Genomic DNA, 23,178 nt, shown 5'->3' on the forward strand with positions numbered 1-23,178 from the left:
TTACAATGGTATACACATGTTTCTTAGTGCCAGGGTTGATCACTGTGTGTGTGTGTGTTCTGTGTTAAAGTCTAATAAATCTTGTCCCGCGGATTGAGACATTTTAACCTTTATTTGGAACATTTATCTTTCACTTTCAATGAACTGTTTAAGTCATTGTTTTTCCTGTCATATCATATTTTGGCATACTCGTGTACATGATAAAACGTGTAGGCTCATTATGGGGCACCTAAAATTAAACTATCTTAAAAAATCTACCACTTAGCTGCAGTCGCTCCAACAAGAGATCGACGGGAGTTGGCCGCCCATAAAGGAAGTATATATTCAGAGGAGCTTGAACACTAGATAGTGTGTTATCTAACAGATTCCATGTAACAAATTATGGAAACCTGAAAATTCCTTAACAGACTACGATATGGGACTACTAAAGGTAAAGAAAACCTACAGAGGTAGGGATTATTCGTGCCATAAAGCATGTATGTGATTGTGGACAGGTTCAGTCGACAAATATGTATTCATGCCTAGAGTATCCCAATCAACGCAGCCTTAAAGATCTAATAGATGCAATCCGTAATGAAATTGATGTTGCTTATTTTAAATTTTAAACAAATGAACTGTTAGACTGTAGATTCCTTTAAAGTATGAGTCAACCAAATGCATCAAAAGTACCTTAATGCTTAAATCTAATTAAATCAAGAATAATTATCAAAAATTATTTTCAAAAATATTTACAAAATAAGTTCACTACTACATAATTCATTACGAAAAAAAATTACCTTCAGAACTGGTGCTACTTGGATAAGGAATGATGCCAGCTGAAAAATAAATAATAAATTAGGTTTGTTTTTTTTTTCTTGATATAACCTAATTTTAATACAAAGTGTAGTTCTTGACTCTATTATGTTTTACAAAAGAAGTGCTCGTATGCATACAATAAAAAGATAATGTGACTTAAAAATGCTTTTAGTACTGATATAAATGTGTTGGATATCATATAATGATATGAATTTGAATGAAATGAATGAATTATGACAAATATTTTATAATCTTTACTTTAATACTTACAGCAATCAACAGCTTCATTAATATCACATTTTTTAATGCTGTCATCCCAGAAGTAATCATCAGGGCATGACAAAAGATACAATTGTTTATTTAAACACTCCCAGAATTGGCTGCAGTCGAAGGGATATCTCCAGTAAGTGTTTTTGCCATCTGAGCAATCGGGTTCTGAAAAATAAGACAATTTTTATATTATTTAAATTTTCATTATTATGCACTTATATTTAGAAATTTTATGAGCTTTTTAAAGGCAACATAATGAATATCATATCTGATCATATTGGTACTACTTTGGTTGGTCCTAGAAAACAACTCCCTGTAATAAAAGCTGTAAAAAAACTATGCTGCTGTTACTTTTTGAAATTAATATTTACTGGGATGTCTATTTTTTTGTCGATTTATCTCACCATCATTATCATTATCGTTAAATACCATTTACTTATTATCACAATTTTTTGACCTATATATATATATATATATATATATATATATATATATATATATATATATACTCAGGGATTCTACAGTACTCACAGTACTCACTGTCTTTCCTCGCTCAACCGTTTTCATCTCTCTCTGTTGTCCCATTCTCCATCGTTAATACCAAATAGATATAATTTTGTACACTAAATTTAGCAATGCAATTGGTTTATAATTATGGCATTCTGTCTTATCTTATTTCCAATAGCTTATATATCCAATGTTATTAGATAATAGATCTTTTTCAACAGTTTAGGAAGTTTTTTTAATAATTCTGCTGAAATTCAATGCGTCACTTCTTCTTCTTCAGGTGCCATCTCCGCTACGGATGTTGGCAATCATCACAGCTATTTTAATTTTTGAGGCAGTAGCTCTAAATAGTTGTTTTGAGCTGCATCCAAACCATTCTCTCAGGTTTTTGAGCCATGAAATTCGTCCTCTTCCGATGCTTCTTTTGCCATCTATCTTTCCTTGCATTATGAAATGCGTCCCTAGCGCTTTATTATTTCTTAATTTCTCTATACATATACCACATCTTCCTCACCACATCAGTGAGTTGCAGTGTTACATGTTGTATCATTTGGTTATTCTTTTGTTTGGGTTTACCCCATCTATTCTTAATTTTTTTTTTCTCTGTTATCCTTCCGCGTCTTTCTATTCAATCTTGGCCTAATGACTGTTCGCTTTCTAATATTCTTTTGTAGAATTGTCTGCTTTCTTGTCTGTTGCTGTGCTCTAGAATTTCTTATAGCTGTTTTTTCAAAGCACCTCTTTTCCTTTTTCTGCATGTTCTAGTCGCTTGTCCTCTCTTCTAATTATATGTTTCGTGTTATTTTTGATGTTTCTTTGAAGTGGGTTAAGTCCAGCTTCCCTTTTTTCCTCTCCTTTGCCATTGAAAATTTTGGTTATTAATGTCATGTATAATACATTAAAATAATAATTCACATCGACGAAAAATTCTTTTATCAATAATCTTTAAAAGAATATAATTGATTTGGATAGTATTTATTTTGGAAAATCAAAATATAATCTGTTTATTGCAAGTATTATTGCAATTAATTAGTTAATGAATTAATTAATTAATTTAAATAATGAATTGCAACAACCAGCTCATTGTATTTATGATATTTAGAAATTTCAAATGAGTCATCCATAATATTCTAAATATTTGCATGGTTGCACTATAAATAAAAGGGTCAAATTTACACAATCAAGAATTTTATCACTTACCGTCTCACTTTAAGAATAGACAATAAAATAAATTGCAATTATTATATCTTTATATCTTTAAAATATACATAAACAGAGTGTTTAAAAAAGATAACACCGTCTCTACGATAGGTAACAAATGGAAAAATAATTAAAGTTTGCTTAGTAAAAATATTTTGGAACATCATCCGTTTTGAAGATATAGGGCGTTGAATAATTTTACGATTTTGCCAAAGTTATCGGCAACATTTTAATGAATTTTATACGAATATATTTTAAGTTGATACATCCCATTAATTTGACTTTATATCTGACTCCCATAAAGGGCACTAGTTACAAGGTTCGTACTAAGTATTACTCAACATAACTTTTATACGGGTAGAATTAATAATTAAAATTTTTAAGTGGGCTTAAACATTATACAATTTTACACCAAAAAGTTAATCTTGGAAAACTCGATCCTCTGTACCATTTTCAGAATATTTTGATTTGAAAATTGTGACGTACTAACCGACGCTGATATAAAGTACTCAATGATAAAGTTATCAAATAAAAAAAATCTCAAAAAGAACACTAAAAAAAGATTTATAATAAAAAATAAAATTTATTTAAAGTAAGTGTTCAAAATGTCGTTTTCACGAATACACAAGTCCACCTTTTTGTTCTAAAGAATCCGTTTATCTCCCAAACGGTTGGGGGTCATTTATGATGTCATTAAAGTGACGTTGAATTTTGTCTTGTAATTCTTGACGTAAATTTATCTCTATAACATAGATAGATTTTTTTAAGATACGACTAAATTGTCTAGTCCAAAGGATTAAAATCGCATGACCGAGGAGGCCTATGCACCAGAGCTTCTGTACCCCTACCAATGTATCCATTCGGAAAATGGTTTTTTAACCAATTACGACACCTTTTATTAAATTGCGGCGGAGTTCTATCGTGCATAAAAAATAAAGCTCATTGCTAGTTTAGCGCTAAATCTTCTAATATCTCGAATAAATGATGGTTTAAAAAACCAAGGTACATATTGCTATTTAAATTTCCAGGTAGAATATGATAACCAATTAATTTGTTACCTAAAGTTGCTGTCTAAACAATAACCTTAAATGAGTATTGTTAATGTGTGTAAGTAATCCCATTTGACTCGTGGATTCTTGTTACATCAGTAGTGTGCATTATGGGAGTTAAATATACCTCTGTCGCGTAACGGTGGCTTAGTCAGTAGAAAGAATGAATTGTAAGAAAAATTAGATTAGGGCTGTCCTTTCTTCCAATGTTTCACAAAAATCCACTTTAACCGGTAGATCATCTGGCAAGAGCTCTTCGACTTGCCTGTAGTAAGAAGGATGTAGCTGCTGCTCTTTAAGTACCTGCCAAGTACTTGAAGAAGACTTATTTGTTTGTCTTGCCACATTCCTTACGCTAACTGTTTAATTTTAATCAAGTAATATTTTCTTTTAAAATAATATTTTCTTTATTATCAATTGTTTTTATTGTTCTTGGTCTAACAGAATATATTTTATTTGGTCTTATATTTTCAGTTTCTGGACAACATCGTTCAATAGCTCTAAATGTTTTTTTACTTGGTAAGCCTCTTCTAGGAAACTTTTCTGCATAACGCGTAAATGCTGCAATAGAGTTTCCCAAATACTTGTCTAAGATTAACCACATGTCGGTGTATTCAACAATCTGAGTACATTTTAATTAACAATATCTAATTTTACAAATAACAAGGTTTCAAAAATCCAATCACTTTTGACTTATCGTCATATCAAACAATAAATGTCAATTTTTCATGGCAAACTTAGATAAACTCGAGATATGCCTATAAGAACTTTATCGTTATTTTATACCAGCATCGCTTATTACTTTATAACTTCAAATCAAAATAAAACCGCTAAAACGCTACAGAATATTGAGTTTTACCAAAAGTACCTTTTTGGTATAAAATTGTATGGTATTAAAGTTCACTAGGAATTGTTATTAATAATTATTCTTTTACTTTTTAAAAATCTTTCGATCTGTTTAATTCTAAAGCTGCCTCTGGTTAATTTCCTAAAAGGTAGATTGCCAACTATCCCTCCATCTTTTAGGTGGTCTTCCGGGAGGTCTTGAACAGGGCGGGTTGTTTTTTAGGACAAGTTTTGTTAGTCTATTCTCATCCATTCGTCTTACATAATTGTACCACATTCTCTTAGGCTGTCTTCCCCATCTTACAATATCTTGAATTTTCCACTGCTCTCTGACGTTTGTATTTCTCACCCTGTCTCTTCTTGTTTTGCCCACTATTGTTCTTAGGGTTTTCATTTCGACAACCCTTAGCATCTGTTTCGTTTTGTTGGTATCTTTGGGCAGTTCTATGCCATATGTCATGATCGGTCGTATGCAAGTCTTGTAGATTCTAACTTTACTATCTGTGCGCATATACGGATTTGACCAGACTATCTCCCGCAGACATCCCAACAATGCGGATGCTTTGTTGATTTGACTCCTTAGGTCCTTTACTGAGTCGTGAGTGCTTGATATATCTATGCCCAGATACCTGAATTGCATCACCTCTTCTATGGGGTTGTTCTTAACCACTAACTTACATCTGAGCGGATCTTTTGGTATTTTTATACATTTAGTTTTGTCGGTAGAAATGGTCATATTTAGTTGGCGGCTTATTTAAAAGAACGGAAAGAGCTGTCTCTGAAGATCATCTTCTGATTCGGCGATAATTGCTGCATCATCTGCGTGACACACCATTCAAATTCTTTTGTTGCCCATTCTGTATCTGAGATTGAGAGATGTTACTTTGTTTATAATTTTGCCCATGAGTAGGTTAAACAAGAAACTGTCGCCTTGTCTAATTCTTTCCGGTGTTGGGATATTTTCAGTGAATTGGTCTCCTGCTTTAACTTTGGTTACATTGTTGTTATTTAGGTTATGGACTATCTTTGTTATGTTGGTCGGTGTTTTATTTTCTATTAATATAATTAGAATGTCTCCCAGGCGAACCCTATTATTTATATTGAATAATACTTGATATGAACCATGTAACTAACGGCCTCTATGAGAGTCAGATACTCTATGAGAGTCAGATATAAAAACCAATTTATGGGATGTACACTTCCCGTCATATAAAACTGGTACACTTTTTTTCCCAATGTAAACCTGTGTTCAGACTAGACACAATGGTTCGTAAATCAATTCGTTGTTGCCATTACAGATAACGGAATTGCACTAAATCTAAATAAAAAAAAAATAACGTTCAAAAATGTATTATTGTAATTGTATTGTAATGTAGATAGATATTATTTTCATCATTAACAACAAAAAACCGTATCTAATTAATTTAATAACCAGAGATAGGGTTGAGTTAATATCCAAAATGTTTAAAGGATCTTTAAACCTAGGGTATTGGCACAGGGAACATTGGAATGCGTCTACTGTAAGATTAATTGATTATTTAGTACAAGAACGATAAAAAATATTATACTTTATCCTACGTATTATAAACTATAAAATATCCGGGGCGAAAAAATGCTTTTCAAAACATGACAGTTACAATCCAATATCCGACTGTAATTTTTTATTATAATAATTTAAAGTTATGTCTAGATCGATTATCTATCATTATTTTTGAATTGAAATATTCTCATAAATTATAATAAGACACAAATCAATGTATGGGTACTTAATTGAGATGATGGAAAATTACAAAATTAATATGGGAATTTTTTAGGATGCATGTTTAAATAAATGTGACTGACTGATAGAGAATGATCGATAATGTTTTAGTTTTTAGTATACTCAAAACTGGCTATCTGTCGCACAGCCCTGCTTTTAGCTGGTTTCATATAATATTTTCGTTGAACTGGCAACGGTGCCCTAGAAATTAGAATGACGCATGTGACAAGATCAACGTACACAACTTAAAAAACACGATTTCTGGTTATAAGAGTTGTACCAGTTTTTTATGACGCGAACGGTACCAGCTTTAAACACATATAAATTTTTACTACAATGTTGCCAGTATTTTCTGTAGTCATAAAAAATGTGTATTTTTTTTTCTTTAACGCCATTTATCCTGACGTTACAAAAGTTTTTTATGAAGCGAACCTCAATAACTTTTTAGCTTTTTCATATCTTAAAGACTACCTTTTTTTAAGACACCCGGTATACAATGTTTGATTTATCCTTCTGTATTTTCTAGTTTTTTGGTGTCTTCATTTCACTCGTGTACTTTTCAACTTTTCATAAATTTCTTTTTAAATGGATATTTCAATCAATTTTTGATCCTTATATTTAGGCAAAATTTTTTTAGATTAAGTATTTAAGTAACGTATTTTAATGTGTTTTAAATGTTAATTATCACAGTATTTCATCGAAAACATAGCGAAAAATATCTCTATAGACTGCTACATAAACCCAAACTTCTATATTGTATGTGATATCAAATGACTGTGTATTTCGAACTAATATTTATTTCTTTTGAAAAAACTTATTGTTGTGAAGAATAAAAGTTTTTATTAAAAATATTTGCCTTAGTTGTAACTTAAATAAGAATGCATAAATTAACTTTTGCGTTTAAAAGCCGTTTTGGGGTTATCAGTTGTGCAAAGGGGATAACATTATTGGTTTTGTGTAACAAGTATTGTCTCAGAGGGACATAAAGTCGCCAAAAAGTAACAACGGCTCGCCACGATCCTTGAATTAAACAAGTGGCTAGAAGAAACCCTATAATTTTTCGACCGCAGCTCCAAATGCAACTTTTGACTGCTACAGGTGTAAATGTTTCAGTTAACTCGATAAGAAAAAGACTTCCAAGATGTGTCCAAGGACTATAGCAGTAGACAGTTAGGGATTCTCGAATTATCCAAGCAGCACAAATTGATCGCATACATTGATGTCTTCAAAACTCAAACTTAAACATTGGAAATTAATAAAATGTGCTATTTTCAGACAAATCAGGATCGAGGCTATCGAACTCTGGTTATACCGCAGATTATTAAAAATATTATGGACTGATAGAATTATAAATAAAGAAGTACTGGAGAGGGTTGGTAAAGAAACAGAACTAATCACCACTATACAAACCAGAAAACTGAAATACCTAGGCTACGTTATGAAGGAACCAAAATATGAAATTTTGTGACTCATAATACAGGAAAAGATTCAAGGAAGAAGATCTGTTGGCCGAAGGCAAAACTCATGGTTAAAGAATCTACGTGATTGGTAGCAATGCAGATCGATTGATTTATTTAGAGCAGCAAGTTCAAAAATAAAAATAGCCATTATGATTGCCAACCTCCGTAGGGAGACGGCACTCTAAGAAGAAGAAGGATTAATGTAAAATCAGATGAATAACAAATGCGTGTACTTAGAGTGCAAGGAAGACAAGCAAGAACAGAGTTTGCCAAATCTGTATACAGATAAAGTAGGAAGTGTTATGTTCCGTGGAGCAATTATGATCGGTGAAAAACACCTTTAGTTTTAATCCAACCAACTTTAATAACTCGCAGGTATGTTGATTTAGGTCTAAAAATTGTAGTTAAGTTCTGAAGAGGTGAAAGGAAGAAAATTTAATTTTCACGCATGATAATGTACCTCGACATACCAGCAGAGTGACTACAGACTTTCTTAAAGCAGAAGATATCACTATTTTGGAGTGGCCTGCTTAGTTACCTGAGCTTAATCCCATAAGGCATTTGTAGGATGTACTTAATAGAACAATTAAACCTTGCTGGAATAATTCACAAAACATCGTACAGCTAGTATACGGAGCTCTTGAAGAATGAAACCAGCTTCTTCTTCAGCTTTAAGTAATCCAACTTTGGACATAGGACTCCCCCAAATCAATCCAGTGTTTTCTATTTTGCGCCACTTGCTTCCAGTTGTGTCTTCCGATCTTCTTAATATCATGAGCCCATCTCGTTTGTGGTCTTCTTCTGCTTCTCTTTTCTAGCCATGATCTCCATTATTGTATTTCGTTGTTCCATCTTTTATCCTTTGTATGTGCATTGTGGCCTGCAAAGCTTCATTTTAATTTGGCTGCGTATTTTACTTTGGTTTTGCTTCTAATCCATTTGTTTGTTTTTTTTTGCCTATAAGTCTCACGCCGAGCATTGATCTTTCTATCGCTCTTTGTGTTTTTACTATTTTATCCATATTAGACTTGGTAAGTGTCCACGTCTGTTAATTATACGTGAGTATAGGGAGGATACAGTGATCGTAAATTCTGGTTATCAAATATTGTTCTATTTTAGTTCTTTTTAAGATCCAACTCAGTTTTCCAAATTTTGCCCATGCTAACCTTATTCTCATGGTAATTTCGGCAGTTTGATTTTCTTTGTTAACTTTCATTATCTGTCCCAGGTAGACTTATTCGCTTACTGTTTCTAAATTTATGTCAATCTTAATTTATGAAAAAATCTACCACAACAAAATGTTGACAATTTGATTAGAAGTATGTCCATTGATTTAAGTAATATGAATATAAACCAAAAAGTTAATATTAATTTCATATCAAATGCCATAAATTAATAGAAACTTTGCATTTAAAAATATACCATATTATTGAATATAAACATAAATTAACAGTATCAAAATATATTGCTCAATTTATAAATTGTAAATAATTTACATTCAACAGAAATTTTTGGGTAATAAATTAAAACAAATAGAACTAAAATAGATATCTTCGACCTACAAATCATTACCGAACAAACATACATTATGAGAATTTGTAGTATCACTCCAGCAGTTATATTAAACAGGACTTAAGAATAACATTTATATAGAATTCTTCTGTTTATTCTATTTCTACAACCGTTATTAATTGAGCGACAAGTAGTTACGGACTGATATAAAAGAATACGGATAGGTATACATATCAATCAACATACACAAATAAAAACACTACTTTTTGGCGATGCTGAGCAGATAATCCAAAATAATGACAACCAGCTACAAAGAGCCATCTAAAAACTCTATCTAGTATGAAACTGTTTCAATATGAAAATATCGATTAAATGTTGGAACAAAAGCGCAGAGCGTTGCAATCTAAGGTATGATGAAAAAATGTTTCTAAATAAAAACTGGATCTATTGAAACTAAAAGTAAGCAGGGTAAAAATATGGTACGTTTTTATTTGTACAGTATATCATTTTTAGAATTTTGAAAAATTATAATTGAACGAAAAATATTTATCGTACAATTTTTAATAATTTTCTTTCGGATGAGCATATATTTCGTTTAAATCTTAGTATCAAATACAAAAGTATTAAAAGTATTAAATCTCATCGTGCTCAAAGTTCCAATATTTCTCAAATATTATCGAGATGTAAGTTTGAAATTTAATTAATTAGTACGATGGTGAATAGACGAAAATTTCAAAGTTAATGAATCTCAACAAAATAAGCTCTAAATTAAAATTTTTTACATTTTTTTCTGGCCCTTTGTTCTCCTAGAAATTTGACTTGAGATGTGTTGTAGAGATAGTTGAAAATTCAATTGATCCCGATTTAAACTTTAACATAAAAAACCACTTTGAATACAGTGATAATAAAGTGGTGTTTTATACATTTATCACAATTTAGATAATTATTTACATGCTTAGGTATAGTACACCATTCAACACACTGGAAGTCCTAGGAAATAAACTTGATAATATACGTTGCAGGTGACATCGCAAGTGCGAAATACTGGACATTATTTTTTCTACTTACTCTTGTAGTGCGGTGTAACAAAAATGAATTTCTGCATTTTTAGGAATGTATTACTAACATTTCTTAACGTTATAGCCTCTAAACAAATGGATTTAAGTTCAAAATTAAATAGCAGTATATACAGTTGAATATAGGACTATATAAGTTTTGTGTAAAAATCTGTTTTATTTACAAATTTGTTTGATGTGTTTCTGGTTTAAAAAAATTGTTAGATTTTTGCTTTCTAGTTTATGAGTTACGGGGTTTTCTAGAACCACAGTGACGAACAAAGTATCTTTAATAATTAAAATATATCAAAAATACAGTTTTACGATACTTATCAGCTTGTAATATAAAATTTTAAAACATTTTTTGTACTCACCTGGAAATGGAATTTCATCTGAAATAAAAGACAAAGTTAGTATTGACATATACAAATTATTAAATTTTTAATAAACTATACAACGGTTTGGCTAAACTGGCTTACAAATGAAAAAAAATTTAAAAAAAAAACTAACATTTCTTGGAATTCATAATTTATCTATTTTGCATAATAGATGTCTCGATAATAGCCAAATACCTAAAGACTGTAGTAAGAGACTAGTAATACTCTTACACAAAAAAGGGGACAAATGTGAGCTAAATAATTATATACCTTTATCGATAATTACCGAACGGTTATACAGGCTGGCTTTCGCAAAGGATAAAGTATATCAGACCATCTGCTGACAATGAGAACACTGATAGAAAGGCAAATGACTAATAACTACCCGTATTTCTTACCTTAGTACACTAGCAAAAGGCATTTGACAATATTAAGATATGGGCTATGAAACAATACATACAATACTTATTAATATTTGTAGAATAGATTCGAGATAATATAGACAACCAATATATATATTAAATAATAAGAAAATGTAATTATGATAGTTTAACCAGATGAAAATACAAATCCCATTCCCATTAAGACAGAAGTTAAACAAGGCGCAGTAATATCTCCAAAGTTTTTTAATCTAGCCCTAGAAGACGTCTTCAAAACTAAAAATTGGTCAAGATATGAAATTAACATTAATGGCAACAGGTTAAACCACCTTATACTGATGGCATTGTGATTATCTGGAGCACATTCGAGGAATAACAAATTATGACGAAGGAACTTGTAGACTTGCAGATGAATATGAAAAAAAAATAATGACAAACACAAATGACCCTAGACCTATAACTATAAGCAGCACCGAGCTAAAACGAGTCCAGGAATATATCGACCTAGGCCCAATTCTGAAATTTGACAAAGAGAACCAAAGTACGGAAATTAGTAAAGAGCAAAAGTGACATGGACAGGATTTGGAAAACTTAGTTGGAAACTTAAGAACCGCAAAGTACCTTAATCCTTGTTGGGAAAAGTGTTTAACCAGTGCATTCTCTCTATCATGACATATGGATGTCAAACCTGGACCCCAATCAAGGCAAATATAAATAAACTAGCCACACCAGAAAGGGCATAGGAAAGATTATTGTCAGGTGTACGACTGTCAGATAAAAAAACGACTAAGTATAAACGACCAAAAGTTAATGATATCACAACAAAACTTGTCAAGCTCAAATGGAGCTTTGCTGGTCTTACTGCTAGACAAAAAGACCAACATTGGAACGCCACAATACAACATTAGAAACCTCACAAAAGTAGACGACCTAGAGAACGCCACAAATGATATGGGTAAACGACATAAAAAGAATAGCCAGCACAAATTGGAAGTACGTGGCTCAGAATAAATATCGATGAAAATAGTTCGGAGAGGCCCATGTCCAAAAATAAATGACAAAGGCTGAGAAAAAGTATTGGACTTATAAGAAGCAATTAGTAATCACGTGAAAGAAAGTTCCACGATACGTTTGAAAAATATGGGAGTAGTATGCTGCAATTGAAATACTTCGAAAATTTAGATCATCTAGAAAATCATTAGAGTTTAGAAGGAGATAAAAAGCACGGCAAAAAAATAGTATTATTGTAAGGACACCAAAAAAAAAACTCGAAGTAGCTTTAGAAAAATCTTAAAGCAGGAGTATATAGATTTATTCATTGCAGAGAGGTTAAAAACATATAAAGTGGCCAAACAGAGCAAAAAAGGAACTAATTTAAGCGGGTTAGATATATTTGAGACGAATTTAATAAAATACTAGTGTAATATAGACTCTACCGAATAGCTACCAAAAAAACACAAAACTTAGTTGCCTAAGCATTACATAAATAAAGAAAGGTAAATAATTTGGACTAGAAAAACTTGCTGCAATGAAGTGTGGGCAGCTTGTAAGAGACTGGTTTGACACGTTAAGCCCCATGTGTACCGCACTGGCACACACTCTAGTTTTATCTGGGACCGTGTGTACCTATCAGGCCACAGCGAAGTGTCGTGTTCCTAAAGCTGTGACTCGTCGAGGATCGCATTTGCCGTGCTTTCTTATGTATACATTTCTGTTAACGGTCTGAGGTAAAAAAAATCAGAGGTTAGTCCGTTAAACCACGTGTTCACAAACAGGTTAGGTTATAATTTCTAACATACTTCAGTCAGTATCGGTTTGACGTCTAACGAGGCTAAGACTATTTTCTCTTCAATTTTTTGTTAAAGAGTGGACCTAAAAAAGTAGATAAGTTTCATAAAGGACTATCGGAAGACGAACTTTGCAAAATTGCTGAGGAGAGTGACTTTAGTAATATCAGTATGCCTGAAAGTACGTTTTATGATTTCGATCCAGTGTACAATGAAAATGTTATTGATGGTTCTTCATACTTATGCAGTAGTGAATATGAGTCTCGTAGAAAAAAAGCTAAAATTTGCAAAAAAACACAAAATTGCAAAGAATTTACTGCAGGTTCTAATTCCAACCAAAAGAAGCCTGATACAAGAAGGATAGGTAAGTTATTTAGGAATGCACAATTTCTGTTTGTAGCTTACTTTTTTTTGCTTTGTAGAAAAAATCTTTGTAGCTTTGCTAAATCTGCAAATGTTAGCCTGGAAGCTGTTATTGACGATGTTGTATCAAGAAATAAAGTAACATGGAGCGATGTGCCAAATCCAGATGGTCACAATAAGTTTGAACTATCCTTTACTTCAGCAATAAATCAGGAAGAAATTGCAAAACTTACAGACCACAAATCAATAGATTTCTACCTACTGTTTATCGACCGTTAAGTTGCAAGATTGTTGGTTACTGAAACTAATAAATACGCTGAACAAACAATAATCGCTGGTATTGTAAATGAATCAATAACGAAACATTCACTTATGAGTAACTGGAGACCAATTGACAGGGAAGAATTGCTTTCATTTTTGGCTCTCATTATTTGGATGGGGTTAGACAGAAAAAAAAAATTCAGAGATTATTGGAGTAACAATTTACTTTACAAAAATAAAGCTTCTAAAATATGTGAAATAAGTAGAAGGCTAGAAGGCTAAGGTAGAAGAAATAATATCAGAATTCTTTCAGATTTCAGATAACGAGAGCTGTCCACCTGGAAACAGACTTTACAAAATTTCTCCTCTTGTACAAATACTAAATAAAAAGTTTCAGAAAATGTATACTCCTAGAGAATCGTTATGTAATGACGAAACTATGGTGCCATTTCGTAGTAGACTTAGTTTTTTGCAATAAATTCCTGGAAAAAGACACAAATATGAAGTCAAATTGTTTAAACTTTGCGTCGCAGATGGATATACGTACGCCGTAAAATATACGGTGAAAAAGAGTTTTAAACCATCTGAAAAGTCGTTATTATTCAGAGCGGTGATAGAACTTATGCAACCGCTTCTAGATACAGGCAGAACTTTATATACTAATAATCTTTACACGCGTGTTGACTTGGTCCATGATTTAAATAATAGAAAAACCCAATTAGTCGGAACATTACGTGTCAATAGGGAACATAATCCAAAAGTGGGTGTAGATGCAAAATTAAAAAGAGGTGACATGAAATATCTACAGAGTAATACAAAAGTTGTTATCGGAAAATATAAAGATAAATGGGATGTTTTGTTTTTAATGACCAAGGATATTCCTTTGATGATAGATGTTCAAACAAAACGTGGACCTGTTTCCAAACCATCGACCATTGTTGACTTTTATCGATGTGTCGGATCAAAAGGCTGCATATAATTCCCCTGTTCGACGAAGTATAAAGTGGTATCGTAAATTGGCTGTGGAATTACTAACACATACCGCAATTGTGAACTCATTAGTTCTCTACAAATCTGTAAGTGGCAAACAGCTCTCAATTACTGAGTTCTGTGAACAGATTGTTCAAAGTCTTTGAATGCCACAAACAACTTCTGAAGACACTTTAACAACTCTGCATACGTTGGACAAGAAAGAGAAAAGGGGAAAGTGTTCAGTATATTATAAGAACTTTTTGAACCGTGAAGGAGGAACATCAGCAATAAAGAATGCCAAAAGGGTGTACACTTTTTGTCCGGCATGTGCCGTTGCTACCGCATATATGTGTGAAGTGTTTTGTGAATATTCATACATGTTCTTTGAAAAAATAAATTGTTTTTATATTTTTAAACTTAAAATATCTTAGGGAGAAGGTATTTGATTATCTTCCTGGTGTGAGCCAATATGGCACACACGGTCCACATTAAAGCAAATTACAAAAATAATTATAAATAGACCATGTATATCGTGTTGGTGAATTTAGTAACTTAAAGATTAATTTTTAATCTTGATACTCATTTAAATTTTTATTTTAATAAACGATAGAAATTTAATCATCACAAAAAATTGTGTGTGTGTGTGTGAGAGAGAAATGGCATTAGACAAAAAATATTTTTGCCACAAAAAATTAAAGATTTACTTACGGCATTCTGCATTTTCAGGGAAATCACAAGCTTTGCGATCTTCACTCCAAATGAAACCTTCAGGACAGTCTATGACTACTAGGGAATTATCTTCACAGGCTATATATTTGTGACAGTCATATGGATAGGCACGGTAATTCAAATCGTCTTGGTTACATGGAAGTGTATATAATTCGTGAGATGCATTGTACAATGCAGTGCAATAATTAGCTAAAATAGTAAAAATAGTTTAAGAATAGTTAATTATCAAATTAAAAATCTACTAAAAGAACCAGTACTCAGCTAGTGCCTATTAGCACTAATTATTTAATTTTAAAAATATGACAATCTGATAATGTGTTTTCAAACTTTTGGTTTGTATTAAATTTTACTTTAATTATTTCTAGTGGGAAAAATCATTGACTGACAATTCGTTAGTCAATATTCTTTTTAAAATATAAGATTTTCAAACACTAAAAACAAATTATTTTGTTCTTGTTACTCTGATAAAAAATTTATTAATTAATTTACTTATATTTTTCTCATTCGTAAGGACGATCTAAAAGTTTTACATAAGCGTTAAAATATCCGTTGACCTACCCGGACGGACGCCTATGACCGGTACTAGAAATTTGTAATTGAAAGAATCGATTCAACTCTGGATAAAAAATAATCGTAACAGTTTTCATTTTTTTAACTGGAACTGTTCTGGAGGAATTACAATAAAATAATTACAAGGCACCATCTTCAAAGATCTCTAGCTTCCTCTAGTACTAAGAAGTACATGATTATCTTATTTAAAATCAATTATATCTTCACCATTTTATTTGATGTTATGTACCATGGTATGTCTGTAGTTTTGAAGATTAAGTTAGAATTCAGTTATTTTATTTACAATGCCTGTTATGTTTTTAACAATATTGCACTAACATCTTAAGTAAGTCCGAAATATTCAAAATTTTTGACAGATGCATCGAAATATATTTAATATTGAAAATATTATAAATCATAATCTTTCTATCAATCAGTTCAAGCAGCTAAATCAGCTAATACAATTAACATCAAAGCTAAATCTAGCAAAGTACCTTGGATTTAAAGATAAGATCTTGTTAATGTATTTGTAAATTGTGGTATTTTAAATGAACAACATACTTTAAAAGAGCCGCTTAAAATATATATTAGAAATACGTGTTTATATATATAAATATTTATGGCGTTTTATCATTTTACTTTTTAGCTGATAAATATGTTATTTTATGAAATTTGAGGTACAGTTCCTTGGCAACTAAACTGATATTGAAAGGCAGAATATCAAATAACGGTATATGGCAAGAAACCAATCTAAAAGACATTATAGAATGTATTACAAATAATTCTTATAAAAGTAATACCCTTGTAAGAGAATATTGTGTGGTGAGGAGAGCGAAGACGAGAAAGGAACCAGAATGTTCAATAAATAAATAGTGAGAGATTGGCACGAATAAAAAGATATTCAACACCAAAAGGTACCAAACCTCTACTAATAATTTTTTAAAGATAGTAGGATAGTTAGCAATCAACATCAACAATATTACCACAACATTTGTGTTGAACAAAACAGACCCAAAGCCTATTAAAAGAAGATGGAACCATTAAATATACATAATTCTAAATAGGCAGGCAAAATCAACGTTATCTTACCACTACGCATTAAAAAAGGATTCATTTATACATAGTAATCATCGAAAATGCAAGAAAAATTATCTCTGTTTTAGATTTGATGATCATCATTATCATTGATCTCTCCATTCGGTTCTAATCTGTGCAGCTTAATGCCGGTTGACAGAACCGATCTTTCTGTAATCCTCGTCTACATCATCCCTTCATATCAACCTTGCTCTAACTTCTCAACTGCTTCGCTATTGAAATACTTCATGCAGGGTAGCCCTCTATTTGCAAGCATTATTTTTTGGTTTATCTAATATTATGTTGGTAATATTATGTTTGGTTTATTTAATGTCATGGCTGCGCAACCTGTGAGAGTGGTACGGATGTACATCAAATTAGCTTTTCAGAGCAGCCGTCACAAAAGTCCGAATAGCTATGATGATTGCCGACCTCTGCCGCGGAGATGGCACTTGAAGAAGAAGAAGAATATTATGTTTCTAACTATGTCTATGTTTCTAACTGTGTGATTTGTTCCCAATGCCATAAGCTTAGTTTTATTTTTGTTGATGACTATACCATATTTTATCTTCTGCCAAATTGGAAACAGCAGCGCACATCTCTTTGGATTTAATAGTCGTACGTACAACAAGGTCCACGTCATTTGCATATCCAGTTGTACTTTAGTCATTTAGTTCTGCAGCTCTTATAACTTTTTTTAGGGTGATATTAAAAAGAAGGCACGTCAACGCATCTCCCTATCCCAGTTCTCTATTTTTACTAAATTCATTTTAGTAGCTACTTTGGATTTCAACTTTATAAGTGACTCTTAATATTGTCAAAAATTTTCTTGGAATTTCATCATCATCATCTAGCTCCATTTTCACATCCATTGTTGGATATAGGCCTCCTCCAAACGTCTCCAGCTCTCTCTATCTCTAGCTGCTGCAATCCAGTTTGTTTCTATTCTCCTTAGGTCGTCGGTCCATCGGGTGGGTGGTCTGCCTCGACTTCACTTGTCGGCTCTTGGTCTTCACTCCAATAATCTCTTCGTCTATCTTCCGTCTTCCATTCTAGCAACATGTCCAGCCCACCTCCACTTTTGTTTATTGATTCGCAGTATAATATCGTCTACGCCAGTTCGTCGTCGTATCTCCTCATTTCTCACGCGATCTTTCAGGGTCAGGCCCAGCATTGATCTCTCCATTCGCCTTTGTGTTACCCTCAGTTTTTCGGCAGTAGCTTTCGTTAAAGTTACAGTCTCTGCTTCGTAGGTCAAGACTGGTAAGATGCATTGGTTAAATGCCTTCCTTTTCAGGTGAATTGGGGTATTTGTTTTAAAAATGTCTCTCATCCTTCCATATGCCGCCCATCCCAACGTGATTCGTCTATTTAGCTCGCAGGTTTGGTTGTCTCTGGTTATTTTGATTTCATGACCCAAGTATGTGTATTTATCGATTATCGACAAATTCTTGAAGTTTAGCTGTGAGTAAATTATGTGAGAGAATATCCTATAAACTGTGTTCAAATGTGTTATTTCTGTAATTGCCACCTACAAGCTGGTCGCCTTTCCTGTGTAGTGAAAACCGATTTCCCATTTCTCAAGCATTTGCTCCTTTTCCCATACTCTTGCTATTATGTTGTAGACTCGCTTGCTAGGTGCTCACATCCATACTGGTCGAATTCTGCCAGGATTTTATCAGTTCCTGGCGCTTTTGTTTTTTTTTTTATTTTTTGGAGGACCCCAATTTTTCCCTACAAGGTTCTAGGATTGGTTTAGTTACATAGGAGAGTTAACGGTACCATTATTATGTTTCTATTTTTATATCTCCATAGGTTTAGGCGCGATTTGAGTTTTTGCATTTAGTGCAAAGTCGCAGTCGCAGTCGCAGTGCAGTGTCGTTCATTTTTCTGTAAAATCTTCCCGTATCATTGTGGGTCCTTAGAGTTTTCAGCTCTTATTTTAATTCCAACAAGACACCGATTTCTTAAATAAGTAATAGTAAAATGGTCAAGAAACGGAACTTTACCGACATTGCTAATAAAATACAATGAAACAATCTTAAAAAAAACGTACCAATAAAAGTAATGAACAGCAAAAAACGTCTATGCGTAATAATACAAAAACTTCAAATATTCAAACCATTAATAAAAAAAAAGCAAATAACGGATAAGGATGAAATAAAAATTAAAACGAAACGTTCTAAATAGTAAACAGGGTAGAGGGGAAGCAAAATTAATTTAAGCAAATGAACTAATTTAAAAAGCAACTACTGGACCAACTTGCCATTGTAGAAAAATATGTTTTACTAAAATAGACGATACCCACAAACAGAACATACTTGAGCAGTTTTATAGTACGGGAGATAAAACTAAACAAGATATTTAGCTAGGAGGATTAATCACTGTGTCAATGGAACAAAGGAAACGCCCGACTACAGGAGAGGGAAGAGAAAAAAACAGCAAATATCAGTATAACGTAATATTTTTGTTGCAAAATATAATAGTTGGTTCTGTACTATAAATACGTATCACCAATAACTGATAGTACAAGCTAATACGAGTCACAAATCAAGATAAACAACAACAAGAAGAAAAATTGGAGAGTGACAGTGACAAAGTTGAAAGTCAAGATTTCTAGTTTTTTATATCATGTTGATCAGTTTTCTTTGCTAAAAAGTTGTTTTTTTTTATTTTTATCACATTATTTGTTTTTCCCATGTGGTCTCTATTATGTTTTGTTTTCTTTTTAAAAGTTGCTTTGAGTTAAAACATAAAGTAGAAAAAAAAAGTTTTTATTGATTTTCCACAAATTGTAAAAAAACTGGAGTTTACTGGTTTTTGCACCGAACCCTTTAGTTAGACAAACGGTAGAATCCGAACTGAAAGACGAATAAGCAGCATATAAGAAAAATAAACAAATCTAATATATGTTAATGATACTAAAATATGAGATTGCAAGAAAATTATGAACTTAATTTAGAATTCGTTTAATTTTAACTTTTCTATTAATTAAAGCTATGGTTAAGTTTTCATTATAATATACGTACAATATCATGAAAAAATTTTTCTCAAATTGTATAAAGCAGTAGCAGGAGTTATAAAAAATAAACGATATATTTAACATAGCAAAGAATAACACAGGGTTGTATATGGTAAATAAATAATATAGGGTGAAGTGAAGTATTTGTGAACGGAAGCTTCGAAGAAAGTTTCACTTGCTAGTAGAACATTCTACCACAATGTAACGGAAGTTGATGCAATGCAATTCTGGCTTTCTGTAGTAGATGTACATGGGATTGGAGTTTACTTACTTGCTTGTCGGTGATAGTTTCAGGAATGTTCTTCCCTTTATAATATTGTTTTAACTTTTCGGGATTAAACTTATCGAATACTACGTCCAGTTTTCCCAAAAGGTTGGAAAATTCGCATTCCGTTAGTTGTTTTCGTAATTTTTTACGCTACCAATATGTTAAAGAATCTCATGAAGACTTTAAACAGACACATCCAAAGGCTGCAATATTGTAAAAGTAGATGGCGGTAATTTAAGTATAGTCACATATTCTGCCATAGCCATCGCAATTAGTTTGGGTAAAATGTGCGGTAAATGACCATTGTAAATCAAAAGAGCAGGCCTTTAGGGTTAATTTAAAAAAAAACATTTTTAAACTAAAAAACATTTTTGAACTATAGAAAAAATACTTGTTCAGTCATCCAACCAATTTCCGACACGTAATAAGATGTCTCTGGATACTCATTTATACCGAACATATTGTCCCATAAATGTTTGCCCTTGCGTAGTATCGTTGCGTTGTTAGTTCCCGATTTTACATCTTTCATTGCTAGTTCTAATGCTTCTCATGAATACCTATTTTCGACACCACGATTGATAGTTTTTTTATTATATTTTCTTGGCAGTTGTGCATCCACAGAATAGGTTGTAAACAAACTAACCTAGAAACTCTTGGAACCACAGTTGTCTTGGTATCGCCGTCCACAGTTGCATCAATCACGTATCATGTCAGACCCCTTTTTAAATAGCTGACTATTCTTCTCATACTCCTGTTACCGAGGTCTAGATGACACCTCAAGTTTACTTTCAGAAGCATGTATGAAAAATTAGGACTGCTTCTGTATTGAACCAAGTTTTTGAAATTTAACTCAACTACAAAGCAATTGACCTTAATAAAAAGATGGCGGTCAGATTTTTAGTAGGTAATTGAATTTTCGTTTTGGTAGGTGAATGTCTCCAGAATTTGTTACTAGTTACTACCAAAGAGATTAAACAAGAATGTACTGTAAATTTTATAATATCTTGTTAGTTTAAAAAAACATTAATGGGTGCCACAGTTATCCCATTTCGCCATATGGCAAATAAAATAAACATTATTAAAAATTATGGATACATGAATGGAGCTTTACAAAAATGGATGAGACCGATTTAAAAAAAGTGATAGTAAATACGACAGAAGTAAATCAGAATATACTTAATACAACAGATTAAAGGTTAAGGACTGCAAAGTGTACTAAGGTTCTTGGATTTTAAAAGATAATAATCAACCAAGGCCGTAATATGGAAATAATTAACAGTTCAAATACACATATAATTACGTGATAACGTTAATTAGAATTCATAAACAAAGTAACAAATATATTTTAGTTATTGTGTTAAAGTTTTAAAGTTAAGCAAATAACGAAGTAAGGAATTTAACCACAGCATGATCCATTTTATATGACAAAATGGATCGTGCAATTTTTGATACGTCTACAAAATTGATTGTAAAGTTTCTAAACAATCGTTAGCTGGATAAGAAGAATTAAAAAAATAATAAATATTACTTGATTCAAAATCTTTAGCTTTTATACCTACAAAAAGTTTCTTACCTGAACTTAATACCACAAGTAAAGTACACAAAATACCATTAACACCTAAAACAAGAGCAGATGTTAAAAAATAGCTAAAATGATTTACGGAGGATACTAACCCATCATGTTTCAATGTGTCGTAAAAACGTTTAACACTAAATCTTCCCATGATCGGTTTTTTATTTTATTATAAAACTTCTTATCTTATCCTTGATTTCTTCATCTTATTCATATACAAATTAAAGAATGAATGACAAATATTTAAATCAATTACTTGTAATTATTATTTTATTTGATAACGAACACTTGAATCTAAAAAAATGGAATGTGATTTTTTTTTTCATAAAGAAATATTATTTAATTTTTTAAGTATTTTAGTTTTTAGGAACAATATCTGTAGAACTTAGTAAAGGACACATAACGATGTCAGTTGCGTATTATCCTCCTGATAAAATAATTAAAGAGAAACATTTCTTTAGTTATTTTAATGGGCTTGGTTATCACACTATTGCAGCCAGTGATTTTAATGCAAAACATACAAGATGGGGTTCAATATTAATTACAACACGAAGAGAACTTTAAACTACAATAATTTGACTCTTATTTCTACTGGACAACTAACCTATCTTTACTATCATTAAAGGAATTAGTAGCAACTTTTTGGATACTAAAATTTCCTTTGAAATTTTGTCGGATCATTCTCCCATATTTATGGATGTAATGGAACATGTATATAATACAAATAAATACCCCACGTTTTCAAATCATTCAACAAATTGGTGTCTGTTTAGAGTTAATATTTAAACTGCAGTTAATTTAAATCTTTGTCTTAAAACAAATGAAAATATTGACAAAGCAGTTCATCACCTTACATTAATCATTTAACAGGCAGCTTGGAGAGCAGCCTCAGATCAAAATAACAGTAATAACTGTGCACCATATTCACATCACATAAAAATGTTTCTCAACGAAAAGAGAAAACTCAAAAAACAATGGCAAACTTCCAGATTTCTTGAGGACAAAACTGAACTGAATAGGGCTATTCGTTTGATTAATAGAGAACTGCACAAATACAAAGATCAAGGATAAATAATTTCTCACTGCGACGAATGACACAAATTACTCTATTTGGAAACTCTCTTAGAAACATCAGATTAAACATGATGGTCCCATTAAAAATGAAGATGGTGATTGGGCCAAGGCCGATGAAGATAAATCACAAGCATTCGCTTATCATCTCAGCCAAGTTTCTCAATCATCTAAATCAAAAACTGTCTCAATGGAAAAAGAAGAATTTATTTACAAGAACCTAAATGCATCCTACCAGATGTCATCTATTATAGAAAGTATCAAAATAAATGAAATTAAAGATGTAATTAAAGATCTTA

General features: G+C 31.9%; 1 protein-coding gene across 2 annotated transcripts in view; it reads right to left on the reverse strand.

The window, feature by feature from the left end:
* LOC140441773 (uncharacterized) overlaps nucleotides 1-22,016 on the reverse strand; it is a 40,874-nt gene extending 18,858 nt beyond the window's left edge. For both annotated transcript variants that reach the window (XM_072532688.1, XM_072532687.1), the window contains exons 1-6: nucleotides 21,910-22,016; nucleotides 21,809-21,853; nucleotides 15,302-15,511; nucleotides 10,828-10,845; nucleotides 1,066-1,230; nucleotides 777-815 (exon numbers count right to left, since the gene is read on the reverse strand). In XM_072532688.1, coding sequence (XP_072388789.1) covers nucleotides 777-815; nucleotides 1,066-1,230; nucleotides 10,828-10,845; nucleotides 15,302-15,511; nucleotides 21,809-21,853; nucleotides 21,910-21,916 — 484 coding nt within the window. In that variant the 5' untranslated portion in view covers nucleotides 21,917-22,016. The remainder of the gene's footprint in view (nucleotides 1-776; nucleotides 816-1,065; nucleotides 1,231-10,827; nucleotides 10,846-15,301; nucleotides 15,512-21,808; nucleotides 21,854-21,909) is intronic.
* Between the last annotated feature and the right edge of the window lie 1,162 nt (nucleotides 22,017-23,178).

Source organism: Diabrotica undecimpunctata, chromosome 5 (genome assembly GCF_040954645.1).
Source record: "Diabrotica undecimpunctata isolate CICGRU chromosome 5, icDiaUnde3, whole genome shotgun sequence".
Classification (NCBI taxonomy): domain Eukaryota; kingdom Metazoa; phylum Arthropoda; class Insecta; order Coleoptera; family Chrysomelidae; genus Diabrotica; species Diabrotica undecimpunctata.